Source organism: Pelodiscus sinensis, chromosome 5 (assembly GCF_049634645.1).
Source record: "Pelodiscus sinensis isolate JC-2024 chromosome 5, ASM4963464v1, whole genome shotgun sequence".
Classification (NCBI taxonomy): Eukaryota; Metazoa; Chordata; order Testudines; family Trionychidae; genus Pelodiscus; species Pelodiscus sinensis.
The window spans coordinates 26,903,134-26,930,807 of record NC_134715.1 but is presented as its reverse complement, the minus strand read 5'-3'; the positions used below and the strand labels follow the sequence as shown (position 1 = coordinate 26,930,807).

Genomic DNA, 27,674 nt, shown 5'->3' with positions numbered 1-27,674 from the left:
CCGCTCTGGGCACTACTGGACCAACCCGGCAGCACCTCAGCTGCTCTGCCCCAGGCGTCCTGATTCAGACGCTGCTGGTCAGTTTCAGCAGCGGCTGAATCAGGACTCCTGGGGCAGAGCAGCTGGGGTGCTGCTGGGTTGGTCCAGTAGCGCCGAGGAGCGGTGCTACTGGAGCAACCCAGCAGCACCCCAGCTGCTCTGTCCCAGATGTCCCCAAGTCAGCCGTTACTGAAACTGACCAGAGCTGACTACAGGAAGCCCAAAGCACAGTTGCTCTGCCCCGGGCTTCCTGGAATCAGCTGCTGATCAGTTTCAGCAGCAGCTGACTTGGGGTTCTTAAGTTGAATCTGTATGTAAGTCAGAACTGGCGGTCAGTTTCAGCAGCGGCTGAATCTGGACGCCAGTTCCGACTTACATACAGATTCAATTTAAGAACAAACCTACAGTCCCTATCTTGTACGTAACCCGGGGACTGCCTGTATCCCGCGCTTCATTAACATTATCTCCCCGGCGCACTAGTTCAAATCACGGCTGATTCGAACCAGGAACCCTAAGGGCTTTAGTCCGAACTAACGCAGCCCGGCATGCACTTCCTGGTTCGAATCAGCTGTGATTCGAACTAGCGCGCCGGCAAGATCATGTTAATGAAGCGCGGGATATTTAAATCCCTGCTTCATTAAGTACTTCGGTCGTCTCCATTTGCATCCCCAGTCTGAACTAGGGATTCAGTGTAGACATACCCTTAGAAAGCAATTCCAACATGTGCTTTTCTACCGGACAATAGTGGCACATCTACAGCAGGACTAATGACAAAATCAGCTACATAACGTAACAACTACATCAATTGCATAGCTTAAGTCGAAATAGCTTATTTTGGCTTTTGGCACAAAATAAGCACTTTTCCTCTGACTTCCCTTAATCCTCATACAATGAGGGTTACAGGAGTTGGAGTAAGAAGTCCTTCAGCTTGATGTTGTTTTGACATTATGTCAAAGTAACTACTTGTAGTGTAGACGCAGACTATGTTATTTCGGAATAACATCAGTTATTCCAAAATATCACTGCTGAGTAGACATACCTTAGGAGTTAATATAATAAATAAATAAATAAATAACAATATTTTTATTCTTCTTCTGTTACTTAGGTTTAAATGCTACAAGAGTCTAGAATCAGTTAACAAGTGGAAAATATTCTAGTTAGATTTATGCTATTGGTTATGGATGAGCTAAATATGTGTTGTTGAATACAGCCACTCCCCAACTTATGAACACACCGACTTACAGCCATCCGTACTTATGGCCAACCTCCCATTAACCCCATTATAATATTTTCAAGTTAAGAACCATATACGTCAAGTTTTTCAAACTGCGGGGGCAGCGCGTTTAAGGGTATTTCTGACTTACAACCAAATCGAGTTATGACCAGGTGTTCAGAAGATAACCTGTTCATAAGTCAGAGACTGCCTGTAAAGGAGTACCTCCTGATATGAAGATATTTTGAGCATGCAGGGAAAAATTAAGATTATTTGAGCACATGGAGTGATGGTGGTTAATTTTATGAGTAACTTTAAACTTGGAATTTATTAATAACTGAGAAAAGTATGATATTATCTTACTAAGGGTTTTTTCACCCTTTAAGCTTTTGGTATATACAAACATAAATCCAGTTTAACAAATTTTTAGCTTGGGAATCCACATACATTTAAAATAGTACTCAGGAATTGCTCTGTGATGGGTCTTCCGGAATCTGAAAGCGACACAGTGACGAATTCCCACTCCCACGTAAACATAAATTCCTTCCTCTTGGTCCCCAGATTAGACTTCTCGTATCTTTCACTTAGTGCTCTCACCTGCAATATACTTCAGACTGGATTACAACTGATCACCTTTCCTGTTGCTTCTCCCTCTCATTTAGTATGATGCTTCAGGTATGGAAGAAGCTATTGTTTGGGATGTCACAGCTTGTTGCCTGAGTGCCATGGAGCATACCTGCTCCTTACTGGCCATGTGTAACTCTGCAGCACTCCCTGACTCAGTGTCCTCCTCACAGGATTTTCTGTCTCTCAGCAGTTCATGTCCTTTAGCTGGGTCACTCTGACCTCAATTTCTCTTTTTCCCCACTTTTGGTTCCTCTCTAGCCCATCCTGGTCTCAGTTTCCAGTTCCTTCCAAGTTATCTTTAAAGTCTCTGGTTCTAGGATAGAGTCCGAAATTTCAACCTTCTTCACTGCAGTTGTTCACAACATGCCCCTGTGGGGCTAGAGCAGCACCCAGCCCACAACAAGCTGGGAGCTGCTACAGTCGCACCAATTAACCCTTCACATCCCCAAGCATAAGTACGGCTGGCCGCATCTTCCCTTAAAGGAGCTAGACACCAAATAACACTAAGTTTCAAATAGAAGTCATGTTCTACTCTGCTTTAGCAGTCCCAGCCAATTGTGAAGACACACAAAGCACAAAAATAAATGGCCAGTTAAAGTGCTTGAAATAATTATTAAAAGATATATCCTGTATTCCAGAAGTATATTTCAGTATGTTTTAATTGTAAATGTATGGGACCCATCTGGCACATTACCAACAACTGTCTCATATATTTTACATTTGAGTTATTGAGAGAGAAAACTCTTCATTCTCTGTGACACACATACAAAACAATTAAAGGGAACTATTTTGAGTCATGTAGGGTTATATAGTAAATACTTGGCTTGACTATGTCTTATATCAGGTAGTTATGTAACCTTTCAGACTCTTACCAGATATGGACACTATTTATTAACTACAGAAGTTATTTTCTTACCAAGAATTGATGGATGCATGGCAAGAGTACTACATCTGCCAGAGTGAAATAAAGCCCCTCAGCAAAAACGTGCTCCAGAGGTGGAAGATCAGAGGTTTTTGTTTTTCTGATGTGAGAGGGCTCCCTGCTTGTTGTAACAGGTATTTCCTGCACAACTAGCTTTGAGAAAGCTACTCTCAGTTCCAGGCTTGCAAGTTCTTGCTCCTGGATGTCCATTACTGTTCCTTCTTCCGGGCTAAGATTTTTTGTTGCTCTTCTAGCAATGGCGGGTGCTGCAGTCTTATCACCTGCCTTTTGCTGTTGAAGTTTCTGCCTTCGGATTTTGTCATCATTGTGCACTCTGACAGGTTCTCTTAGCTTCTTCTCAAAAAGCAAAACCTCAGATGGAATGTCCTCATATTGATGGGGAGATGCATTCAGCAAGTTCTCAACAGCCTGAGGGATGCTGATCTCACAAAGTCTTGTCCACTGACTTACCTGCCACATAAACACAAACAAGCACAATTTCACTAGATCTGTTTGGATTATAATGCAGACATTCAAAATTAAGGGCATGACTTAAATAATGTAAAGAGCTTCCATGGAAAGACTGAAACTCCTTCCTTAATACATGCCACATCCATATCAGAAATTCCATGGGTATGTCTCTGTGTGTGTATACATGCAATACTGTTTTAGTCAAATAGGATGAAGTTTAAGCTCTCTGAATTTCCTTGCTTTTGTTAGTTTACATTAAACCATTAATAGACTAAATTCCAGTATCAATCCAGAAACTAAATTTTATACATAAAAGGAATTCATGATAATCTAAATGTCTTTTGTTGGCATTAGGGTTGAGAATAAGCATCAATAAATTTTATATTAGTATTTTCATAAGCAAGAGTAGTATTTGTTGTTTTGAGGAACAGGAATGAAAGATATTTCATGGTGATAGAACAAATTAATGTCACAAAATGTGGTCCAATTGGTCCAAAACTGCCAAGGAGGGCTGAGGAATGTGCTGCAGAGAAACATGGCCACATCTAAGGGATTTTGTTCAATTTAACTGGAATGAAATGAGGTCAATGGACTGACCAATATTAAAGACTATATGGTAGTCTATGACAGAATACATTTAGCAACAGTTTAAGAAGGCATTATTTTTCAAAGTGGTGATCAAGTAAGCAGATATTTTCCATAAAGTGGTGTAGGTAATATTCATATTGAAAAATTAAATGGCTACATGGAATTTCTCAATGACATTACAGAGTTTCACAGCGTAAAATAAATTACTTCCCTTTCTGAGATGTTCTAAGTAGGCTTTTCATTAAACATGTTCTGCCTTTACCTACATTTCCCATTGGATTTTCATTTGTTGGATTTTTTTTGCACAACAGTGGCTTTTACTTTCTATGGTACAAAAACAAAGAGACTTTGTTGGTTTGTTTTTACATTTAACTTTTTAAACATCAGAACTAGAGTGATGCGAGTTGTAAATGGTCAAGTCTTTCCTAGCACAAGTAGCCCATAAGTTTGGTTCTGGACATTTGCTATTATGAAACTAGATTTCAATATTATCTTCTCTTTTACACACCTTCCAAGGCCTTAGTTCAGGATTCTGTAATTATCTTTGAAGAACTGATGTAATCCTAAACACCTATGTATAATGATGCAACTCACTGATTTGATTTATAGGTGGTATATAACTCCAGCTCTCACATACAATCCTGAAATCTGAGTATGGCAGGTAAAAGGTAAATTGAATTTCTTTTTAAACATATAGTGGTCCAATGGGTCTAAAATGGTACAGCTCCACTGATTCTATGAAACTCCACCAGATTATACCATCTGAGGATCTGGTTCATATTTTTAATTTTAAGGCTACTTATTCTGTTAAATATGTAGACTGTTTTTATTATAAATGACCAGCATTCACTTGTTTAGTTTAGAAAAGAGAAGACTGAGAGGGGACACAATAGCAGTTTTCAAGTATCTAAAAGGGTGTTATAAGGAGAAGGGAGAAAAATTGTTTTCCTTGGGCTCTGAGGATAGGACAAGAAGCAATGGGCTTAAATTGCAGCAAGAGAAGTTTAGGTTGGACAGCAGGAAAAACTTCCTGTCAGTGTAGTTAAACACTGGAATAAACTGCCAAGGAGGGCTGTGGAATCTCCCTCACTAGAGATATTTAAGAGTAGGTTAGACAGACACCTGTCAGCGATGATCTAGACAGTGGTTGGTCCTGCTGTGAGGGCAGGGGAGTGGACTCAATAACCTCTTAAGGTCCCTTCCAGTTCTAGTGTTCTATTATTCTATGATTATGCCAGAATCAATACAGTGTGCTGCTGTACTAGCAACAGGAAACAGTATGATAAAATATCCCAACTGGACATTCCAGCAGACATCCACTTTAAAACCCAATTTTTACTGTTAATCTACATTAAAATATGTAACAGAGAAAGATGCACTCACTTCAGCACAGGCCTTTAGGCAGGTCTTTTTAAACCCCAAAAGTTCCAAAACCAACTTCTTTGATGGATCAACCTGTTGTATTTCCTGTATTATGTGCCTCAACACAACAGAAAGACCAGCTCGACAGAATTTGCCATTTTCTTCAACTATAGCAGGCAAACAGCAGCTCTGGACAACCAAAGGGAGTTGACATCTTGAAATAAAGTGGACCTCTAGGTCATAAAGTTGTGCTTTGTCAAATAACTGGTCATCTGTACTGTCACTAACAGGCACTAAGAAAACTTTAAATAATTTGCAGTCACAGTAGGACAGCAAGAACAAGGATATTGAAGTGTGGAGAGGAATGATGCAATCTTCAAACTGATGGGAGTAGGCCAAGTACAGGTGCTCTTCAGTAAAACCACCTTTCATTTTCCTTCTGGGCTGAAGTACCTGAAACACAAGTCAGAACAATAACATTCATAAAGAATATAGCATTTACTAATTTTTCTAAAAAAGAGTTGAAATAATGACCACTGCACCTGTTTGAAAGAGGTGGTTTTAACTTGAGATGTGTTCTTTTATATATTTGCTAGTTCAAATAGCAAGTGGATCACAATCCCCTCTGATGCAAATGCTTGAAGATGTGTATTTATTTATTTTCAACATCTCACAAACAAGCCCCACCCAGACTCAAAAACTAAGCTCCCAATCCCAACTGTATGTGCACAGATCTACTCACATGTATGACCTTGCACTTTCAAACCTCAGTGTGGAACAGGCACTGTATTAAGCTACCAATTCTGCATTTTAACTAATCTGTTCTCTGCTGTGGAAGTGATATGCCAATGGATACTCACACCAAAGCCTGAGAGAATATTTATTCTGTCATGAAAACTCAAATTGATCATGAACTTTGAAATGAGTAACTGGTCAGAAATGGATCTAGAAATGGATCCCAAACATATTTGAGTGGGTACCCCTTTTTTGTGTTTGTAGTTTTTAATGTACTCCTGCCCAGATACATACATCACCATGAAGCTCTGAAGTCAGAACAGAGAGCTGTGGCTGCATGCAAGTTGCCCAGCTCTGAACCTCACCCCACCAGCACAGAAATAATTGTGCAGGTAGTAATGTAAAAAATTATGTTTGTCAACATAACTTTTCACAGCAGACTTTGTGCCCCATTGCTCCCCTTACTTCTGCACTGCTGCTGCCACCATGGAGCTGACAGAGCCCCACCACCTCCACGTGCGGGATATGGAAGTAGGGTGGCTGGAAACCCTGCACCCAGGAGACAGGGTTCCAGCTGTCTCTTTTATCCCTCCTTCCCAGGTTTGCATGGTCCTTCTGTACAGGTCCCAGCCTGGGGCTAACAGCTAATTTTCTTCTCCCCTTCTTCTCCTTCGTATAACTGACTTAAATGTAGACCAACAATTGTAATTTTACATTTAGACGGTTAAGCCAGATAACTGCATCTGGAGTAGCATGGTATTGCTGTTATGCCTCCTAGGGATGTGAATGCTTATCTAGTGAACCGTAGGGGGCTGGAGCAGCTCCCCACCTGCCATTGGCTGCTCCAGCCCCATGGAGGCCTGTCATGGACAGAGGCTGCTCCAGCCAGGTTGGTGAAACTGCTGCCTGCAGTGGGGCAGAGGGAGAGAAGGGGCACTCCAACCCCCCCACCTGCTCCCTTTTTAATTGTTTAAGCACTTAAACTATATGTTTAACCAGTTAATCAATTAAACAGGAATTTACACCCATAATAAGAACATAAGAAAGGCCATACTGGATCAGACCAAAGAACCATCTAGCCCAGTATCCTGTCTGCCAACAGTGGTCAATGCCAGATGCCCCAGAGGGAGTGAACACAGCAGGTAATCATCACATGATCCCTCCCCTGTCATCCATTTCCAGACAAACAGAGGCTAGGGACACCATTCCTATCCATCCCAACTAACAGCCATTGATGGACCTGGCCTTCATGAATTATCTAACTCTTTTTTTGAACCCTGTTAAAGTCTTAATCTTCACAACATAATGCTTCCTTCATATTTGTGAATTGGGAAGGAAATGTGGGAGATCAAAGCCAGGGATCTTCCACATTGGGTCTGTCTTGAGGTATTTATTTGTGACTTCTTGTGAATTCCATTAGGATTTCTAAGTTTCATGAGGGAGGAAGTTGCATTGTTGAAGATTAAATGCATGGGTCGAAAAAGACTTGTGCAACTGCAAGCAGTGGTGAGGAGCATTATTAAGGTCCTCATGGATGGGAAGACATTGTATTTCCACAATCTTCTGATATTTATGAATGGTTGTGGCATTGCAATGAATGGATGGGGGAGCAATGCGTGACAGCACTGCCAGCCAAGGTGCCAGGATCAAGTTGAGGGTTCCAGCAATGCATTACACTGCGGCGTTTACTTGGACATCAGCAAGCTGAATATGGATACTTTTGGTATATTCAGTGTACTATCCTCGACTACAGAGTACATGGGAACCATCGCTATGTAACACTGATGCTGATGCTCCCCAGTTTGTGCTTGCCAGTTTTGGAACCAGGCTGACCCTTGTCTTCATCTTGTCTGCTACTTTCTTCAGATGGTCATGGAAGGTTAGCATGTAGTCCAGCTTCACTCCAAGATAGGTTGAAGTGGGGTCATGCTGCAGTATTGTCACAGAATAGGAATGTAAAATCCCATGTAAATTATTAACCAGCTAAACTATAGGTTTAGCCAATTAAGTGCCTGCTGCACCGCTAAGTGTGTGGGGTCTGGCACCACGCTGGGGGCTCTCCAGCCTATCTGGGTGCTGGTTAACCAGTTACCCAGGTAAATATGCTGGTAAGGCAATGCTTACTGGTTAAACCTTTATATCCCAACCTCAGAAGGTAACTTTCAGTGTGTGCTTAGCATTCCTTCTATCAAGATAGAATGCATGGACTACTTTCATGAGGATTTGGCTAGAGACTCTATTGCCAGAAACATTCCTTCATGGTGTTTAGGTTCCTATTCAAGGCAGTCTGAACTTATCTGCTTGCATTGCCAGGTTAGGGTCATCCACATATGCAAATCTGCATGACTTAGTTGCAGCATGTTGCTTGTGTAAATACTGAAAAGCAACGACATGAACACTGAACCTTATTCACTGTTGAGGAACTGGGGCTGTAATTGATAGGAGGAGTGCTGACCAGTATCCGGTGACTAAGGGGTTAAACTCAGCAAGGGTAGCTAGCAAGGGTGTTGGCCAGGGGTCCAGGAGAACTAATCGACATAGAGGGTTGAAATTTGAAATGGATATAGTTTCCTTGCCTGCCTTATTTGGGTGGGAGAGTTAAACTATGAGTTGAGAGAGACAGAATGATTTAAACGCAAGCAGGACTACAATGCCATCAAGGAATTTGGGGCATGGAAGTGGACTGAACCAAGAAAAGACTGGAATAAAGTAAAAGTAAAAAGGGAATCTAGTCACGATCAGGGTATTTTGTTTATTTGTTGGTTTGGTTTGAACTGCTTTCTGTGAATCTATGCCTCCCTTCCCCATTTATCATCAAAGCATTATTTCCAGTGATTTTCTTTGTGTTTTAATTTGTTCTCCTTAGTTGCTCTGTAACATCTCACAACCAAGTATGCTTTATCAAGTATATCTTTTGTTTTGTAATAAAAATCACTTTCTTAAGCTAATGATTTTATTCTTGTGTCCTAGAAGGGACAGGAGGTTGGTCTGTCTGCTTGTATCTGCATGTCTCAGACTGAGAGGTCAGCTACCAGAGACTGCAGTTTGTTTGTCTTTCTTTTTTCAAGCTCTCTTCTAACAGAAGAGCTTGGGGTACCCCTGGGGGGAGAATTCAAGTGTTTGCCCCAGATTTTAGGGATGAAAAATCACTTGATGACAGCGACATTCCCTCCCCCTCCCCAAATCTATGCATTTGTGACTCTGGAGGAAGTTTTTGTAACCAGTGCCTGTAATGGCAAGGTACAGGTAGTCCCCGAGTTACACGGATCTGACTTATGTCAGATCCGCAGTTACGAATGGGGCTTTTCTCGCTCCGGAGGACGGGAGCGGCGGGACGCCCAGATGCGCCGCGGTCCGCCGCCCCCATCCTCTGGGGCGAGAAAAGCTGCTCCCCGTCTCCCTGGTCTGCAGGGAAACGGGGAGCAAAGCCTTGGAGCACGCCCGCAGGGGGACAACCCAAGCGCGCCTGGGCTGTCCTGCTGCAGGCGTGCTCCAAGGCTTTGCTCCCCGTCTCCCTGGTCTGACCAGCAGACCAGGGAGATGGGGAGCAAAGCCACGGAGCACGCCAGCAGTGGGACAGCCGCGGCGCGCCTGGTCCGCTGCCCGCGTGCTCTGTGGCTTTGCTCCGCATCTCCCAGGTCAGCAGACCAGGGAGACGGAGCAAAGCCGTGGAGGACTTGGGTGGTCCCGCCACCCCCGTCTCCCTGGTCTGCTGGGGGGGGGTGCAGCTAGTGCCCCCCCCCCAGCAGACCAGGCTTTTCTTGCCTACCCCTGGGGTAGAGAAGCTGGGGGCTGCCGGGTTGGTCCCGCAGTGCCGCTCCGGACCAACCCGGCAGCACCCCAGCTGGTCTGCCCCAGGCGTCCCCAAGTCAGCCGCTGCTGAAATTGACCAGCGGCTGACTACCGGAAGCCCGAGGCAGAGTTGCTGTGCCCCATGCTTCTTGGAATCAGCCGCTGACCAGTTTCAGCAGCAGCTGACTTGGGGACGCCTGGGTTTCTTAAGTTGAATCTGTATGTAAGTCAGAACTGGCGTCCAGATTCAGCCGTGGTTGAAACTGATCAGTTTCAGCAGCGGCTGATGCCAGTTCCGACTTACATACAGATTCAACTTAAGAACAAACCTACAGTCCCTATCTTGTACGTAACCCGGGGACTGCCTGTATATTTAAAGTCTTTGCAGGTCCCCACTTTCTGCACTCAGAGTGCCAGAGTGGGGATTAGCCCTGACAGGGCAAACTGATTTTGTTGCCCAAGTGGATATATAGGTGTCTATTGCTCAGCATCACTCATAGTAGACATCGTATTTTGTGTCAGAGAATGATCTTCGTGAGTTTCAGCATCAGGCCTTTAATCCAGACTGCTCCGAAGCAGCATAAATTAGAAAACTAAATAATTTGCTGTGATTATTATCACACATCTACTTCTGCCTTACCTGTGATCGTGATATAATTATTTTTTTTTATTTGTACTGAATGTGTGTCCTTTTGGGGTTCCTCCTGACAAAAGGACATTGGTTTTCTTAATTCAATCATTAAAAATACAAACATAGATTTTCAATTACATATATTTTTCTTTTTCAAAGCAAACCTATTTATAATTAAATTGTACATTACAACAACCTATACTTAAATTACAACCATCAGTTTAGGCCCATATTTGTTTTCTTCTGCCAATCTATGAATAAAAATATTATGTGAGGTGATGAATCTATTAATTCTAAAAACCTGAATGGCATGATGGCCAGAAACAAGTACTTCTAATCACTAACTAGACATAATGCTTCCCATTTAATAAGTCAATTAAATTTTGCATTTAAAACTGTTTGATAAATCTATTACTTCTCCCCCAGGCCCTCACACGTAGCCAGCATATCTCGGGTAATTTTATTTAAGAAAAAATTAAAATGCAGGTTTACACAAATATGAGTAAAAATGTAATCATCAAATAAATGATAAATGCACCATTCATTACTTTCTAATATAACAAAAAATGTAAAAAAATGAATGTATGGTAAGATGTATAACTCGGGTCAACGGAACTTAGGCATATAAGTGCCTAGATCACTTTTGAAAATGAGATCTGGACAATGAAATGCTGAACTAAGCAATGCCTAAATACCTTTAAAAATCTGGGACATCAAGCATTCTCCTGGTTAGCAAAAAAAGAACCAAAGTTAGTGTAAAGACTAAATCTAGTTGTAATTCAACATGTCTCAATGGCTACCAATCAATGAGAATCAATATTTCTTTAGGAAAATACTACAACAGCAAAACAAGGTGAAAATTAATTATTAAAATCAAGGTGTCCTTCCCACTGAATTTAAATATCAACTAAAATCAGTAATTTAAATCTTTTTCAAAACGATTTACATCAATCAATCATGAGCCTTTGAATGATTTTCTGCAATTTACTATTTGGAATTCTTAAAAATGTATAAGTAAGAACTTATCAGTTATGAGAAAAGGTGTTCTAAAAATCAATACATATATAGTAGCGCTCTCACAGGATTACCATGCATTTTTTTAAAATCAGATACTGCAATTGATTTTCTGAGGCACAGATCTGTGTCTCAGAGATCAATTAGTTTCTACACTACAAATTCAGGGTCATTCACTGAAGGTATGAGCAAACAAAACAGATAAGTTGAATGCACCTCAAGTATCCTATGTGTGTGCATCTCAAGCACACAAGTCATTTAAAGAGAAGCTTGATTTAATTAAAATAGTACTCATGTCTCATATTAATATTCTTGTCATCATATGAAACAAAATCAATTCAATTTCCTTAATACTTCATTCAAGAGTCAGTTTCCTCTATCAATCTTACACTATTTCTAGGCAGTTTAAGAATTATGATGTAATAATTGTTCTGCACCACCACTTAATAAAATTCCCATCCAATTGCCTTATAAATCACAATTCATATTGCAATCTTTAGACACTAGATGGCAGTATTTTGAAGGAAGAACTTTAGAAGCAAATACCACCATAACTGGAGACAGGAATATTAGCACTACAAAAACATGCTATTATGAATGTTTTGTATAGAAAGCAAGTGACTCTGGACCAATACTAGTCTTTTAAAAAATTATCTAAGTTATTAAGAAATCCTGGAGCAAATACATGAATGTGCTGTAATTATTTGCTTCCACAATAAAAAGGTTTGTCTTTTACATACACGGAGGAGGGAGGGAGGGAGACTTAATGGATATGTAGGAGTCAAAATACCATTTAAGAACATCATTATAACTGAACCAAAACTATTGTTCTGGGACTTAAGTATGAACATATTTCTAGACCACCTTTGGGACTAAAAGTAAAAATCCAGATTACTGCAATGGTTATAATGTATTACAGTATTTTAAAATAACTGATAACACCACTTCATTTAAAATATATGAAGCTCATCAAGAAATCATTGAATCTTCCCTTTGCTTAATATACCTGCCAAGCAAAAAAGGGAACAACAAGTATTTTAAAATAACGGATAACACCACTTCATTTAAAATATATGAAGCTCATCAAGATTAACCATTCACATTGAATCTTCCCTTAGCTTAATATACCTGCCAAGCAAAAAAGGGCACAACAAATAAAATAAATAAATAAATATTAATTCTCCTAAAAACGCACTTTAAAAAAACCCAGAAATCATGAGGGTCAAACAAACTCTAGAAAAGGGATATAAAATCCCATTTAATTAAACAAATAAGGGGGTAGGGCGGGTGGAAGCATGGGTCCCTATCTACAGTGAACAAAGGCTATGGCCGGGAGGAGGAGGGCTAGGCCTGCCATGGACAGGAGCTACAGTGGGCCCAGAAGGGCTGGAACAACCCCCTGACCTTGGTGGGCAGAGAGCTGCTCCAGCCCCTAGCAGTTAACCAGAACCGGTCAGGGTAAGGATTTCTGGTTAACCATTCACATACCCACTCTCTAAAGCCAAAGAAGTTAAGTCAACATAGATTATATATTAGAATCACTTCTGGGGAGAGAATGATTCAGTGGGGAGCATTATAAAACAAAAGATGGAGAATCCATCCAGGAGAATCAGTCTTAGCTATGAATTACCTGATTACTGGCATTTTAAGTCAATGCTTTTCATATAAAATATGTTGCAAGAATTTTTAAATTCGTTTTGTGTGCATTTGGATTATTTTAATTTGTCATGCAAAAGCATGAATAAGATCTCTGCTTTCAAGGTTATTTCAACCTATCAAATAGATACATCTTTTTTACTATATATTTTAGAAATGTGCGTCCATGAGTGCATTTGTTCAAGAACGCCTTCTACAGGGTAAGGGCTCAGACCACCAAATTTGGTATGCAGCTTTCTCTTATCATAACTTACAGCAAGGCCAGGTTTTGGTTGTGCCAGGACAATTGGGTGTGTGTGAATCTGATTGTTTCTCATAAAATGGAAGGGGGTGGGCAAGTCTTCTAGAAGGAACAGTTTTATTGCAGAATGACCACTGGGAGCGGCTCCACTCCAGAACAATGATTTAAATGAAGACAAACAAAACTTTATTTAACTTAAAGGACCCACCCAACTTTGGGCAAATCTTCTAGTTCCTCTTATAAACTACAACTCTTCTTACAGGTTTTTCTACTGATTCTACTGTAGACTAGATTTTCTCAGTAAATTATGATATAGTGCTTGCTCTTAATGTTATAGATAAAGCTGCAAATCCTTTTAGCAAAATCTGCTGATGTTTCCATTCCAAATTTGTGAGCAGTTCTTCACCCCTTAATCACAAACTTTTACAATATTGACATTCCAAATCCAACAATCAAGACTCAAGGAATAATGTGTATGTCTTTTCATCCCAAAGTACTTCTCATCAGGCAAACAGCGGAGGATTCACTTGCTCATTTTTTCTGCTGGAGGAAAGACTCCAAACTGTAATCACTATGCAGGGGATGAGGCATTGGGATGGAAAAAAATGTAAAAGCTGATGGCTAGTGGTTAATGTGACACAAAAGTCCTGCTTGAGGAACAAATGAACACGTTAAAACTATATAAAGGCAGTCCCCGGGTTACGTACAAGATAGGGACTGTAGGCTTGTACTTAAGTTGAATTTGTACTTAAGTAGGAACAGGCGTCCAGATTCAGCCGCTGCTGAAACTGACCAGCAGCTGACTACAGGAAGCCGGAGACAGAGTTTCTCTGCCCCGGGCTTCCTGGAATCAGCCGCTGATCAGTTTGAACAGCAGCTGAATTCGGACGCCTGGGACAGAGCAGCGGGGGCGCTGCCGGGTAGGTCTCCGCAGCACCGCACCTCAGCGCAGCGGGGTCCAACCCGGCAGCACCCCAGGTGCTCTGCCCCAGGCGTGCTGATTCAGCCGCTGCTGAAACTGATCAGCAGCGGCTGAATCAGGACTCCTGGGGCAGAGCAGCTGGGGTGCTGCCGGGTTGGTCCAGTAGCGCCGAGGAGCGGCGCTGCGGGACCAACCGGCAGCACCCCAGCTGCTCTACCACAGGCATCCTCGAAAAAAGCCTGGTCTGCTGGGGGGTGGGGCCGCACTAGCTGCCCCCTCCCAGCAGACCATGGAGACGCAGGCGGCGGGACCGAGACACACCGCGGTACCGCCGCCCAGGTCCTCCACGGCTTTGCTCCGCGTCTCCCTGGTCTTCTGGGGGGGGCCCCCCCCAAAAGACCAGAGAGACTAGGAGCAAAGCCGCGGAGGACCCGGGCGGCGGGAGCACCCAGATGCGCCGCTGTCCCGCCTGGGTCCTCCGCGGCTTTGCTCCGCGTCTCCCTGGTCTGCTGCAGAGGACCCGGGCGGTGGGAGCACCCAGATGCTTTGCTCCGCGTCAGCAGACCAGGGAGACGCGGAGCAGCTTTTCTCGCCCCGGAGGATGCGGGCGGCGGGACCTCGGCGCATCTGGGCGGTCCCGCAGCCCGCGTCCTCCGGGGCGAGAAAAGCCCCGTTCGTAAGTACGGATCCGACATAAGTCGGATCCGCATAACTCGGGGACTGCCTGTACAGTAAAACTCCAATAGTCCGGCATCTGATGCCCTGGCACTCCTGATGGTCTGGCACCATCAGGAACCCGGAAGTGCTCCAGGCAGCCGGACCATTGGAGCTGCTCTGCCCCCAGCTTCCCCGATTCAGCTGCTGCTAAAACTGACCAGTGGCTGAATCGGGGGAGCTGGGGGCAGAGCAGCTGGAGTGCCGCCGGGTAGGTCCCGTAACACTGCCCCTCAGGGCTGCGGGACCAAGTTGGCAGCACCCCAGCTGTCCCCATTTCAGCTGCTGCTGAAACTGACTAGCCGCTGACTCCAGGAAGCCCAAGGCAGAGCTGCTCTGCCCCGGCTTCCTGGAGTCAGCTGCTGGTCAGTTTCAACAGCAGCTGAATTGGGACGCCTGGGACAGAGCAGTTGAGGTGCTGCCAGGTTGGTCGCGCAGCCCCGAGGTGCGGCGCTGCGGGGACTAACCCCGCAGCCTCCCAGCTGCTCTGTCCCAGGTGTCCTGATTCAGCTGCTGTTGAAACTGACCAGCGGCTGACTCCAGAAAGCCCAGGGCAAAGCAGCTCTGCCTTGGACTTCCTGGAGTCAGCTGCTGATCAGTATAAGCAGCGGCTGACTTGGGGACACCTGGGGCAGAGCAGCTAGGATGCTGTTGGGTTGGTCCAGTAGCGCCAAGAGCAGCTGGGGTGCTGCCGGGTTGGTCTCGCTACACCAAGGATCAGCCCACCCCAACCCACCCCAGACCTCTCATAGCCCCCCCCCTTCCGATAGTCCGGCATATTTGATAATCCGGCACCCCCTGGGTCCTAAAGGTGTCGGATTATCGGAAGTTTACTGTATTATAATGGAAGCATTAGAATATTCCTGGGATCTGCTAAACAGAATCTACTTGAAAGTAATATACCAAGAAACAATGGCAGACACAGAGATATACTGCTTTACATTTAACCCTTTTGTCAGCTACCAGATAGATCAGCAGTATTAAACTCATTCTATGGAGTGGAACAAATTATGTTCTTAATTAAGTCCAGTTAGAACTGTGATGGATAGAAGTGCTGGTCTTTTCTGAACATCCCAGCATTTGATGACTAAAGGGTTAAACTCAAGTAGCCAGGGGGTGTTGGCAGGAAGCCAGGAAAGCCAATGGGAGAAAGTATTGAGATTTCAATTGAAAGGGATATCTGCCTGCTGTTTTTCCTGTGTGTGAATTTAAGCCAGGAGTTGAGGGAACAAAATTAATTAAATCAGGCAGAACTACCATGCCTACAAAGAATACTGGGCATGGAAATGGACTGGACCTTAAAGCACAGATCATAAGCAGATATGGAAATTCCTATTTAGATGCGATCAGGTTATTTCCTTTGTTCTGTTGTTTGGTTAAACTTCTCTGTGCTAAGCCCATGTATCCCTCCCCTCATACGTTGTAACTTTAAGCTGTATTCCAGGGATGGGATTTCGCTCTGTTTTTAAATTATTCTTTTCTCCATTGTTTTAAAACCCCTCCAACCAAGTATGATTTATCAAATATATCTTTTTGTTTTGTTAATAAAATCACCTTTTTTAAGGCTATGATTTGACTCTTGTGTCCTGGAAGGCAAAGGAGGTCTGTGTATGCATGCCTAAGACTGGGAGGTCAGCTATCAGAAATTGCAGTTTGTTTTCTCTTTTTATTCCAAGCTCTCCAGTGGTAAAAATGCTTAGGAGTACTTCTCTGGAAGAAGTCCCAAATGCTTCTTCCTTGGTTCAGGAAGAAAGGGGTTTTTCACTTGGTGGTGGCAGCTACTTCCCAAGGCCAGAGAATCTGTGACCTTGGGAAGCTTTTAGACAGAAGCCAATAGGGCAAGGTATTTTGAGGTCTCTTGTGGGCCCCCACCATCTGCACTCAGAGTGCCAGAGTAGGGAACAGCCTAGACAAGGCCAATACAGTATATTGCTCTCTGTTCACAACAGCCCCCCCCCCCCCCCGCCAAAAAAATTTCAGGTTTTTAGAATTGTTTAGAGCAGCTTAACCTCCTAGGGCCAGAATCTGACTGTAGTTACACTAATGCAAAGTAACTCTGCTGTTGTCACATTTACACCATTTTAACTATGCTGGCCTCTAGACTGTTCTCTTTTCCATCCCCCCAAACTATACAAAAAACTGAACAAAGATATTTTCAATACTCAACACCTCTTCTAGTCCACCTCTATCTTAAGTCTTTCTTAAGATGTAAACTCCATTGGAATTGCAATATTAGTATGCACAAAGTGCAAAGTACACTGCCAGCACCTAAAAAATAATATAATTTCCCAATCCTGAATTTCACACTTGGCCTTACCATTTTTCATCATCCGGAACTTTTTCTCTTCTCTTCCCTGGGCCTGCATCAAAGGGAGAATTACCACAATGTATCCTCTTCTCCCATAGCCAAGCTCCTTAACAGAACTTGCTTTGCCTTTTGCTCTGTCCTCAGCTGTTCCATGTGTCTCTATCACAAACGTATATTCTCACTGTACTACATTAAGTAGGAAGCCGTATCAGAGACTATGCTGAGAAAAGATGATAAGCAGTTGCTGGCTGAAGCAAGGAAAAACACATGCCTTCTTAGACAAAAGCTTAGACAGAGGGTACATTCAGATGCTGAGAGTCAGGCAGAGGAAGGCCTAACCTATTGTAGGATTTCTCTGCTTACAATTGTAGACTTTAACACCAATAGGCTGAAGGTAGCCACTCTTTTATTCATCCCCCACAACATTCATATGAAGAGAGAAAGCACAGTACAGTAGACTTCCGATAATCCAGAACCTATGGGTCCTAGGTGGTGACAGATTATCAGATATGCCGGACTATCAAGAGGTACTATAAACTGGTTATATATATATACACTGTATACATTATATACTGTATATAAAGTGCTCTTAACTCTTTTTATTGTACATACTGTATACAGTACACTGTAATGTTTTAGTTTTTTTAAGCCTTTTTTACCCTTTTTGCTCAGTTCAGCTGCTGCCGCTGTTACCTTGTGACTCATTTTTTGCTGAAGCTCACTCACTAGGCTCTTGCCATTTTGATGCCGGACTATCAGGAGTGCCGGACTATTGGATGCCAGACTATTGGAGTTTTACTGTAATTGGATGTTTCTCTTAAAATAATCAACAGTGAATTAATTAATAATATTGATATTAATGTGTCATCAGGCATCAACATTTTGTTGAGTTGAACAGTGGCACATAACATTTCTTAGAGCTATTTTGGAGATTTTCAAACTTCTCTGTCTGCAGAGAAGACAACACTCTAATGGTTCATATTTGGAAAGATAATTTTGCCACCTGAGAGGCTAAGAAAATGTTTTCCAATTAAACGTTAAATTCTCCAGAATGTTTGACAGAGGGGAAAAAAAACCCCTCATACCTTTTTAGACACCTTATCACAGTCTATGCTGTAGAAAATGTCTTTCCAGTAGAGAGAAAGCATTATGCCATAAAATTGCTCCAGTCCTTAAAATCTTAATACAGAGTTAATTTTCAAAATATAGTTCGAACGTTATATCATGCAACAAACAAATAAAAAATAAACATGCCTGCTCATGCATGTAAGTAAAGCTCAAATCTTCAAAACAATTTGTTAGAGAAAAAGAATAAACACCCCTAAAGATATATTAGGTCACCACAGAGCATTTGGGTTGTTTCTGTCTTTTTCTTGGCTCAACCAAGACTATCTTTACATGGAGCGACTACTGACAGATCATCATAAACCTCCACCAGATTTAAAGATAATCTGCATTAAATGGAGAAGAGAGGAATTTGTGCTCATGCCCTTTATTTTTGTTCCTTTATTACGTGTAAGGATTGTCTGAAGTGATGTTTCAGGTATGTTTAATTTAATTCTTTTTGTTTTCCATATAAAACATTCAGATCATGGTAAGGCTGGAAGACTCTATGGTGACCAAAAAACTACTGAAATGGTAACTTCATAAGAGCCAATACAGATCTTAGCAATAGGAAGAAGGAAGAGATTTTTAGTCAGTCTGTTTATGCTTTTTGTTTTTCATGTTTACAGCTACATAATTTCAGTGATTAAAATCACAACTAAAGTGAGCCTTGTTAAAGATTCAACCTCCTTGCCTTTTCAATTATGGTGTTACAACTCTCAATAAACATCCCTAAGATTTCCCAGAGGGTTATGCAGCATAGCTAGGGAAGACTGCATTAGACATGCCTGATATCTCTAATATAAAAAATAAGGGAAAAAACTTTAACAAAAAGCTTTTCAGGCCTTCTTTACATACCATAAAAAGGAAAAAATGCAAAAAGCCAATTGTAGAAAAAATCCTTTGTGCTTCATCTTTAACAAACCTCCAACTCCTACAAGCAGATTATCTATCACAATTCCAGTTACAGGCAGTCCCCGGGTTACGTACAAGATAGGGACTGTAGGTTTGTTCTTAAGTTGAATCTGTATGTAAGTCGGAACTGGAATCCAGATTCAGCCGCTGATCTGGAAGCGGCCGCGGGTCCGGCCCTGGGTCCTGTGCCGCTTTGCTCCCTGTCTCCCTGGTCTGCTGGCTCCCGCAGCAGACCAGGCAGACAGGGAGCAGCTTTTCTCGCCCCGGAGAAGGCGGGCAGCGGGACCAGGCGTCCCACCGCTCGAGTCCTCCGGGGCGAGAAAATCCCCGTTTGTAACTGCGGATCCGACATAAGTCGGATCCGCGTAACTCGGGGACTACCTGTATAGAGTAGTGTGCTAGGAAAACCTCCCACCCTTGCTTACACAAACCACTTTTCAGAAAGATGCAGTATAATTTCTAACTGCTAACTTTCACACTCAACTGACCCAACCGCACAATAATATGCTCATCTTGGTGTCTCAGTTACATTTTGCATTCATCTTTGAAATTTGAAGGCTTAGATTAATCCAACAGGTTTCTCTTGCTCTCACTCTCCTAGCCATCAAAAACCTTTTCATCATGAAACAGACAATTCATTACCTCAAACATTTATTTAGGAAATTTCTCATTCAGTCTCAGACAGATGGTAGTGCTGAATGCAAACCCACCTGCTATGTTCAAAAGGCTGTTTTTTTATTCCCAGTTAACTGTTCTCTCCAATAGGGCATTTTCCTCTCTCCTTGTAACACTGCAGTTTCTATAGATAAGGATACTGCCTTCATCTTATGTTTTTAAAATGACAACTGTACATGAAAACTATACAAAGACACATTAAATATGCTTTAAAATATAGTCATTCACATAAACCTACACCAGAAGACCTACCTACATGCATAGACCAGTACAATCCATGTTCAGCATCCTTTCAGAAAACCATTGTTTCTGTTGTTTATCCTGGTCTATACTTGCTGATACTCACTGCAGCAATAGTTAATTTTCTAAAGTAACATTAGGGCAGTGGTTGCCAACCTTTTTAAGCACAAGATCACTTTTTGAATTTAAGTCAGTCCAGGATCTATCTCAGATACAAATATCCCTGCCCTAGCCCTTCTCTAAGGCCAAACCCCTGCTTCACCCCTTTGCTGAGGCACCACCCTTCTCACTCTGTGAAGATGTGGTATGGGAAAGGGGGACAGAGTGACATCAGTGCCTCCCCTGCCTCTCTCTCCTTCACGCTGCACAACAAGCAGGAGGCTCCCAGGGGCAGCTCTGAAGATCTGAGCAGGAGCAGCAGGACAGTGTGGGGAAGGGCAGCTGAAGGGCTGGTACTTGATAGCCTCCCAGACAGACCAGTCAGGTTCACCTGTCAGAGGCTCCAAGATCTACCAGTAGATCCTGATCTACTGGTTGGTGACCACTGCATTAGGGCCATGCTGAGTTTCACTGGCTCCTCCTGCTGGAAGCATTAATATCTTGCCTCGTGTTATTCAAACCCACATGCTTAAGGTGATCTAAGGAGTTGCTCATTCCCTAGCATTTTCCTCCTTCTCCAGATTTAAATCTCCCTTGTCTGTCTCTTAACAGTGTTGAATAATAATAAATGTAAGTGAAACTGGACAGAGGAAATAATTATGGGGATTAGATATGCACTTTCAATAGTCATCTCTTTGAAAATCAGAAGGGGGCAATGTGAAGAGAACTAAGAAAAGGAAGGAATTTTTTGCTGATAACATTTTTCCTTTCAGATTGGTTTGGTTGTTGTGTAATATGGAACTTGTTACATTTCCTCTAGCGCAAGAAGTTTAAAAGCATGTTACACTAAGCTGACAGAATAATTGTTAAACAGACATGATGGGCTTTCACATAGGCCTGCAAAACTATTCAATACATTATATAAAATTATATTTGGCTCGTATTTCTGTAAAGAAGCAGAGTATATTTATTAAGTGTCAACAAGTGACATAGGGATGGGACTTGTGGGTTCTGTGGTCCAGCCTCTCTCATTGTTTAATGAATAATGAAACATAAAAAAGGTTCTAAGAAATAGATCAAATTTTATCCAAAATGTATGTCTCTTATGAAAAAATTAAAACTATGAAAAATGTGCTCCTGAACTTGTGTTTAAGAAAACAGCAGAAAAAATATTTTGAACAAATATCAGCAGTGTTTGCAATGCAATGTAAGTGTTCTTAGTAGTGCACGAAAACCAAAAATAAATCCTAACTAGAAAGAGAAACTGATTATTGCCTATTCTCACAATCCTAGACAAAAGAAATGTAAAATATAAATAGTATTAATAGTGAAAAGTAAATGAGACTTCTAAAGTTATTTCAGTTTTAATAATCACATGTATATATTAAATTACATCAGTGGTCCCCAACCATTTGGGGTTGCTGGGCGCCAGGGGGCGTGGCCGTTCGCCCGCCGGGCGCCCGGGGGGGCACCCCCCCCCCATAGCCGCATTCCGGGGCCGGCGCTCTCTCCCCCAAGAGCCGCGTGCCCGGGGCCGGCGCTCTCTCCCCCCCCCCCCCCCAAGCGCCGTGCGCCCGGGGCCGGCGCTCTCTCCCCCAAGCGCCGCGCGCCCGGGGCCGGCGCTCTCTCCCCCAAGCGCCGCGCGCCCGGGGCCGGCGCTGGCGCTCTCTCTCCCCTCTCCCTCAAGCGCCGCGCGCCCGGGGCCGGCGCTAGCACTTTCTCCCCCCCATGCGCCGTGGGGGGTGAATCCGTGGCGCCCCCAGGGCCGGCGCTCACAGTGCGCCACGCGCCCGGGGCCGGCTCCGGCACCGTGCATGCGCCACGTGCCCGGGGCCAAGCCAGCCCTGAGCACTTGGCGGGCGCCGAGAAATGCCCCCGCGGGCGCCGTGTTGAGGAACACGGAATTACATAGATAAGGAAAAATGTACTCCAATCCTGAAAATGCCATCCTCACAGAACCAGTTGTAGGATTGAGACAGTGGTCATCCTGACCGTAACATCAGCCAAACTTTTAACCATCCACCTAAAATCATTCTCTCAATACTATTACAACTTATAAACAGCTGCAGCATGCTTTGGACACAAGTGATGTCATCAGAAATGTTTAACTTTCTTTCCCCTGTTCAGGCTCCTTGATCAAGCTCCTCCTGAACAGTTTCTTCACATTAGCCTTATGTACCTGCACTCTATGTTCCCCTTCTTCCTTCTGTTTCCTATATACTCTTTCACCTTCCTTTTGTCTTGACTTTCAGCTCATTTGCCTTATAAAACCCAACCCCTAAACATTTTTTTTAAATCACAGAATTAATATGTTTTCAAATCATGTTGTTCATTCTGCTTGTATATTATCTTCTCCCTTCCCTCCATTCCCTTGAATTAATTTAGATATGTCTACACGACAATAAAAGACCAGTGGCATAGCTGAAAGCTGGCCCAGATCAGTTGAGTTGGGCTTGTGAGACTCAAATAGTAGTGCTAACATTTACAGTTTAACTTTCAGGCTCAGTCTGGAGTACAGGCTCTGAGATCTACCTCTCTCAAAAGGTGCCTGGGCTCCAGCTCAGGCCCAAACATCTACGATGCAATTTTTAGCCTCACAGCCCAGGCCCTGCAAGCCAACCCGATTGATTCAAGCTACGAGACCTGGTGCAGCAGGTTTTTTATTGCAGCATAGACATACCGGTTGGCTGTGTCTAGACTGGCCCAGTTTTTCCAGAAAATCAGCCACTTTTCCAGAAAAACTTGCCAGCTGTCTACACTGGCCGCTTGAATTTCCACAAAAGCACTGACTTCCTACTGTAAGAAATCAGTGCTTCTTGCAGAAATACTATTCTGCTCCCGTTCAGGCAAAAGTCCCTTTTGCACAAAGCTTTCGTGCAAAAGGGCCAGTGTAGACAGCTCAGATTTGTTTTGCGCAAAAAAAGCCCCGATCGCGAAAATGGCGATCGGGGCTTTTTTGCGAAAAAGCATGTCTAGATTGGCACGGACGCTTTTCCGCAAAAAGTGCTTTTGCGGAAAAGCGTCCATGCCAATCTAGATGCTCTGTTCCAAAAATGCTTTTAATGGAAAACTTTTCCATTAAAAGCATTTCTGGAAAATCATGCCAATCTAGACGCAGCTGTTATGTCTAGACTACATGCCTGTCGGCAGAGGCATGTAAAATAAGCTACCCGACACAGTCAATGAAGCGGGGAGTTAAATATCCCCAGCTTTATAAAAATGAAAATGGCCGCCGCACTGTGCCGGATTAGCTGATTGTCAGCACAGCGCAGCAGTCAAGATGCGGATCGGTCGACAGGGGAAACCTTTGTCAACCATTCCCTTATGCCTCATGAAACGAGGTTTACAGGAGCAGTTGACAAAGGCTTCCCGTCAACTGATCCATATCTTGACTGCCACGCTGTGCCGACGATATTAAAATCCCTACTTCACTGACTATGTCGGGTAGCCTATTCTATATGCCTCTGCTGACAGAGGCATGTAGTCTAGACATACCCACCCAGAGAGAGAAAATCTTTGGGACAGAGATTGCCACTTACTCTATTCTATAGATTGGACCTCTATAATCTAGATTTCCCTCATCCAACAACATTTGTGGTCAGGCATCCCTGTTGGTGTTCTCAGATTGTAACACTTATGGGGAAAAGCTGGGGGTCATGAGCTCAGCAGCTCTTCTCCCTCTCATTTGCAGCATTTAAGCTTAGGGAGGGAAGGACAAGGAGAAGAGGCAGGAGAGAGGAGGTACACGGGGGAAGAGGCAGGGTAGCTCTGGAGCTCTACAGCCAGGTCCAGGAATACAGCCCAATGGGAGGGAGAACCCCCACAGACACCAGTCTGACCTCCAGACTGCTAGCCACAGAATTTGATGTGCTCCCGGAGGGCTGCACTCCTGGCCCCTAGCCACAGAGCTCTGCAGCCACCTTGCCTCTTCGCACTTGTGCCCTGCCCCCCGTCATTCCTTGGTCAATGCCAGCCCCTCTGCTGCTGCCAGAGTGGGCCCACAGCCACTGGCAGCAGAGGGGCCAACTTAGCCTCACTTAGGGTCTGTAGCTAGTGCCTCTGCTGCAATACAATTAACAGCATCAGCTCTACTGCACATCTTAAAGAGCAGATAGGTAAATAAATGTGTTTGTTTACAATATGGAACTAAGGGTAGCTTAGCTGGTTAGAACTAAAAGAATGTTAAAAATCCAATTCATTTAAACTAATTGTGCTGTTTACTTCTTAAAATTTCTCCAACATGGGCTCAATATCAATTATGTCTGTTTCAGTATGCTACACATTTGGATTACACTACAGAGAACTTATTTGTTTAAAAACAAATGCTTCCAGAAAAATACAAACAAAAAATGAAAACATTTCTATTGTGCTTAGTTTCTGTAAAACAGTGTCACCAACTAGAAGATCAGATCTTGGAGCCTCTGACAGGTGATCTTGACTGGTTTGACCAAGAGGCTATCAAGTGCAGCACTTCAGCTGCCCCTCCCACCACTGCTGTGCATCTCCTGCCCTTTGCCTTGGAGCTGTTCCCCTCACCCACCCTGTATTCCAGTGGTCCCCAATGCGGTGCCCACGGAACAATCTGAGCCGGCCCTGCCTCCGGGCGCACGGCACATGCCAGGGCTGGCTCCTGGCGCATGGGTAGCCTCTGCCACAGACACATGGCACATGTGTGGTGCCGGCCCCAGGCGCCTGGTGCATGGGCAGCTCCTACCCCGGGTGAGTGGCACATGCTGGTGCTGGCCCCTGGTGCGCGGCACATACACAGCCCTGCCCCTTGTGCATGGAACGTGAGCGGCCCCGCCCCCGGACACGCAGCAGCCCCAAAATGTTGGGGACCACTGCTGTATTCTATCTTCACAGAACAGGGGTGGGGGCACAACAAGGTTTGGGATGGAGGAAGTTTGCTGGCTGCTTTGGAGAGTGGTGCAGGGACGGTGCAGGGGTGAGCCTGCCTTAGCCCCACTGCACCATTATCCAGGAGCCACCTGTGGTAAGCAGTGTCCAGCTGGAACCTGCATTCTGAATCCCTGTTCCAGTATTTTACCCTGTACTGTACCCCAAGTCCCTGCCCTAGCCCTGAGCATCCCCAGACCCAAATTCCCTTACAGACCCTTACCCTGAACCCCTTCCTGTACCCCAACCCCTGCCCCAGGATCAGAGCCCTTCTCACTCCAAATCCCTTAGCCCAAGACCAGCTGCCCCTGCCTGATGAAAAGGCGAAAGGATGGGGGAGGAAGGAAGGGTGAGGTGAGCAGGGGCAGGGCCACGAAGGAGGCGGGGCAAAGGTATTTAGGATTGCACTTAAATTCAAAAAGTGATCTCATACTTTAAAACAGTGGTCCCCAACCATTTGAGGTTGCCAGGCGCCAGGGGGCATGGTCGTTCACCCCAAGCGCCACGCGCCCCCCCCAAGCGCCGTGCGCCCAGGGCTGGCGCCCCCCCCAGCACTGCGCGCCCAGAGCACGGGCGGCCAATCCACAGCGCTCCCAGGGCCGGCGCTCACCATGCGCTCAGGGCCGGCTCCGGCACCATGCATGCGCCACGTGCCCAGGGCCAGGCCAGCCCCGAGCATTTGGCAGACGCACACAAATGCCCCCGCAGGCATCATGGCGCCCGCGGGCACCGTGTTGGGGACCACTGCTTTAAAAGGTTGGAGACTACTGCTGTAAAAGGTTTTGTTTGTTGTATTATAGAAAAATACAACTCTGGACATTTGACAATGTTTCTTTTCATGTAGCATGTGTTACTGCACGTTACTGATAAATGTAATGGTTATTCCAATAAATATGTAGCACAGCAAAAATAATAGCTGTGGTATTAAGGCATCAGATGCAGGATATCTAGTTTATATTCCATTTATGTCAGCTTGCTATCAAAAAGTTTCCATGTAAAATTTTCAGTGAACCCTCATTCAGAAAAAACTCACAGGAACGACCAACTAAATGGAAAATATTTTTTACATGAAGCGAGACTAAAAGTATTGGGGCTGTTTATTTTAGAAAGGAAACCAGATAGAGGTATACAGATTAAAGGTATAAAAAAGGTGCATTGAGAATCCATCCTAATCCTATTGATAAAAAGAAAACAAGCGAACAATGAAATAAACAGACTAAGTTGGCTACCCCTCTGAAGCTTTTGAAATAATCTGAAAACCAGCAATTTTAAAAGTACCCAAGGTATAACTAGTCAGATTCTTTGCTACTAGATACTATTGATACCAAGATCTTAGCAGGGATTTAAAAAAAATAACTGAATTTTTATAAGGATGAAAACATCCAGTTACATTAGAAAGTTCATAAGAAATAGATGCATCATGGCACAACCAGTATCTCATGGTGGTTTGGAGAACACCCATAGGCAGGATATTTATTCTGTTTTGGATTTATTGCCTTTTGCTCCAATGCATAGGGCCCTGGCCACTCTAAGAGACAGCAAACTGAACTAGAAAGCCACTGGTCTGATCCATTACGGCAGATGCCTATGTTCCCAAAGATCTTCCTTTTTTCCAAATGTAATTGCAAACAATTGTCATCTAAATGACACCCTTTTATTTGGTTCATAAACCAATTGTGATTTCCCTCTTTGTTCACTGCTAATAAGTCTGCACTGAATGCTATTTACGAACATGTCTGGATCACTTAACTATTATGGCAAGGAGCGTGTCCCTATCTTCTATATATCCTCCCCTTGTTTAATAGAAGGTAACTGACTACCCAGTAGTGGAGAGTCTCCATTATCTCCCATAATGGTGATCTGTGTTGCAGTGCTTAAGATCAGGGATTAAAACTCTGCTGAAATACCTTGATGGGGGCTGTTACATTCACAGCATGGACAAAGGTCTCTGCTTTGCAGAGTGGGGGGCTGTGGTATTAGCTGTGTAATACAGAGGGTGCCCGTCATTCTCCCACAAAGTGGAGGATAGCTCCCCACACCTACACTAGCAAAACCCATGGGAAAGTAAATGAGAAATTGAGGGGGGAATGCCTCAGGGGCCTGAGGTGAGTGACTCCCCCCCCCCCAATAACAGAGAGCTCAGGAACTGTCCCTCACAAAGGTCTTTACCCCACATCCAACGCACCTGCCCTGCTGCCCCTGTGCCCAAGGGGTACACCCCACATCCTCAGCACCTGCCCCACGCTTCAGCCCCTCTGACCTAAGCTTGCACCTCATAACCTCAGCACCTGCCCCACGCTGCGGTCTCTGTGCCCCGGAGATCACCTCGCGGCCTCCGCAGCTGCCAGTTCCTGGGGTGCCCCGAGTTCACCCCGCTTCCCCAGCAGCTGCCTCATCGCGGGGGCCCTGTGCCCAGCCACCGCGCATCCCCAGCGCCCGCCCGTCCCCGAGTCTCGGGGAGGCTTCGCCCCGCTCCAGGCCCCGGCATCCCCGGGCCCGGCTCCGCGGCC

The 27,674-nt window shown here is 44.2% G+C and overlaps 1 protein-coding gene across 3 annotated transcripts in view; it reads right to left on the bottom strand.

The window, feature by feature from the left end:
* The window catches only part of GSTCD (glutathione S-transferase C-terminal domain containing), a 128,524-nt gene that overhangs the window by 100,696 nt on the left and 154 nt on the right, over positions 1 to 27,674 (bottom strand). The window contains exons 1-3 of one of the 3 annotated variants that reach the window (XM_075929688.1): positions 27,490 to 27,663; positions 5,244 to 5,675; positions 2,796 to 3,272 (exon numbers count right to left, since the gene is read on the bottom strand). In XM_075929688.1, the coding sequence (XP_075785803.1) occupies positions 2,796 to 3,272; positions 5,244 to 5,654 (888 nt within the window). In that variant the 5' untranslated portion in view covers positions 5,655 to 5,675; positions 27,490 to 27,663. Of the gene's footprint in view, positions 1 to 2,795; positions 3,273 to 5,243; positions 5,676 to 17,244; positions 17,288 to 27,489; positions 27,664 to 27,674 lie in introns of those variants that run through there. The other 2 variants (XM_006119312.4, XM_075929687.1) reach the window with 2 other exon arrangements.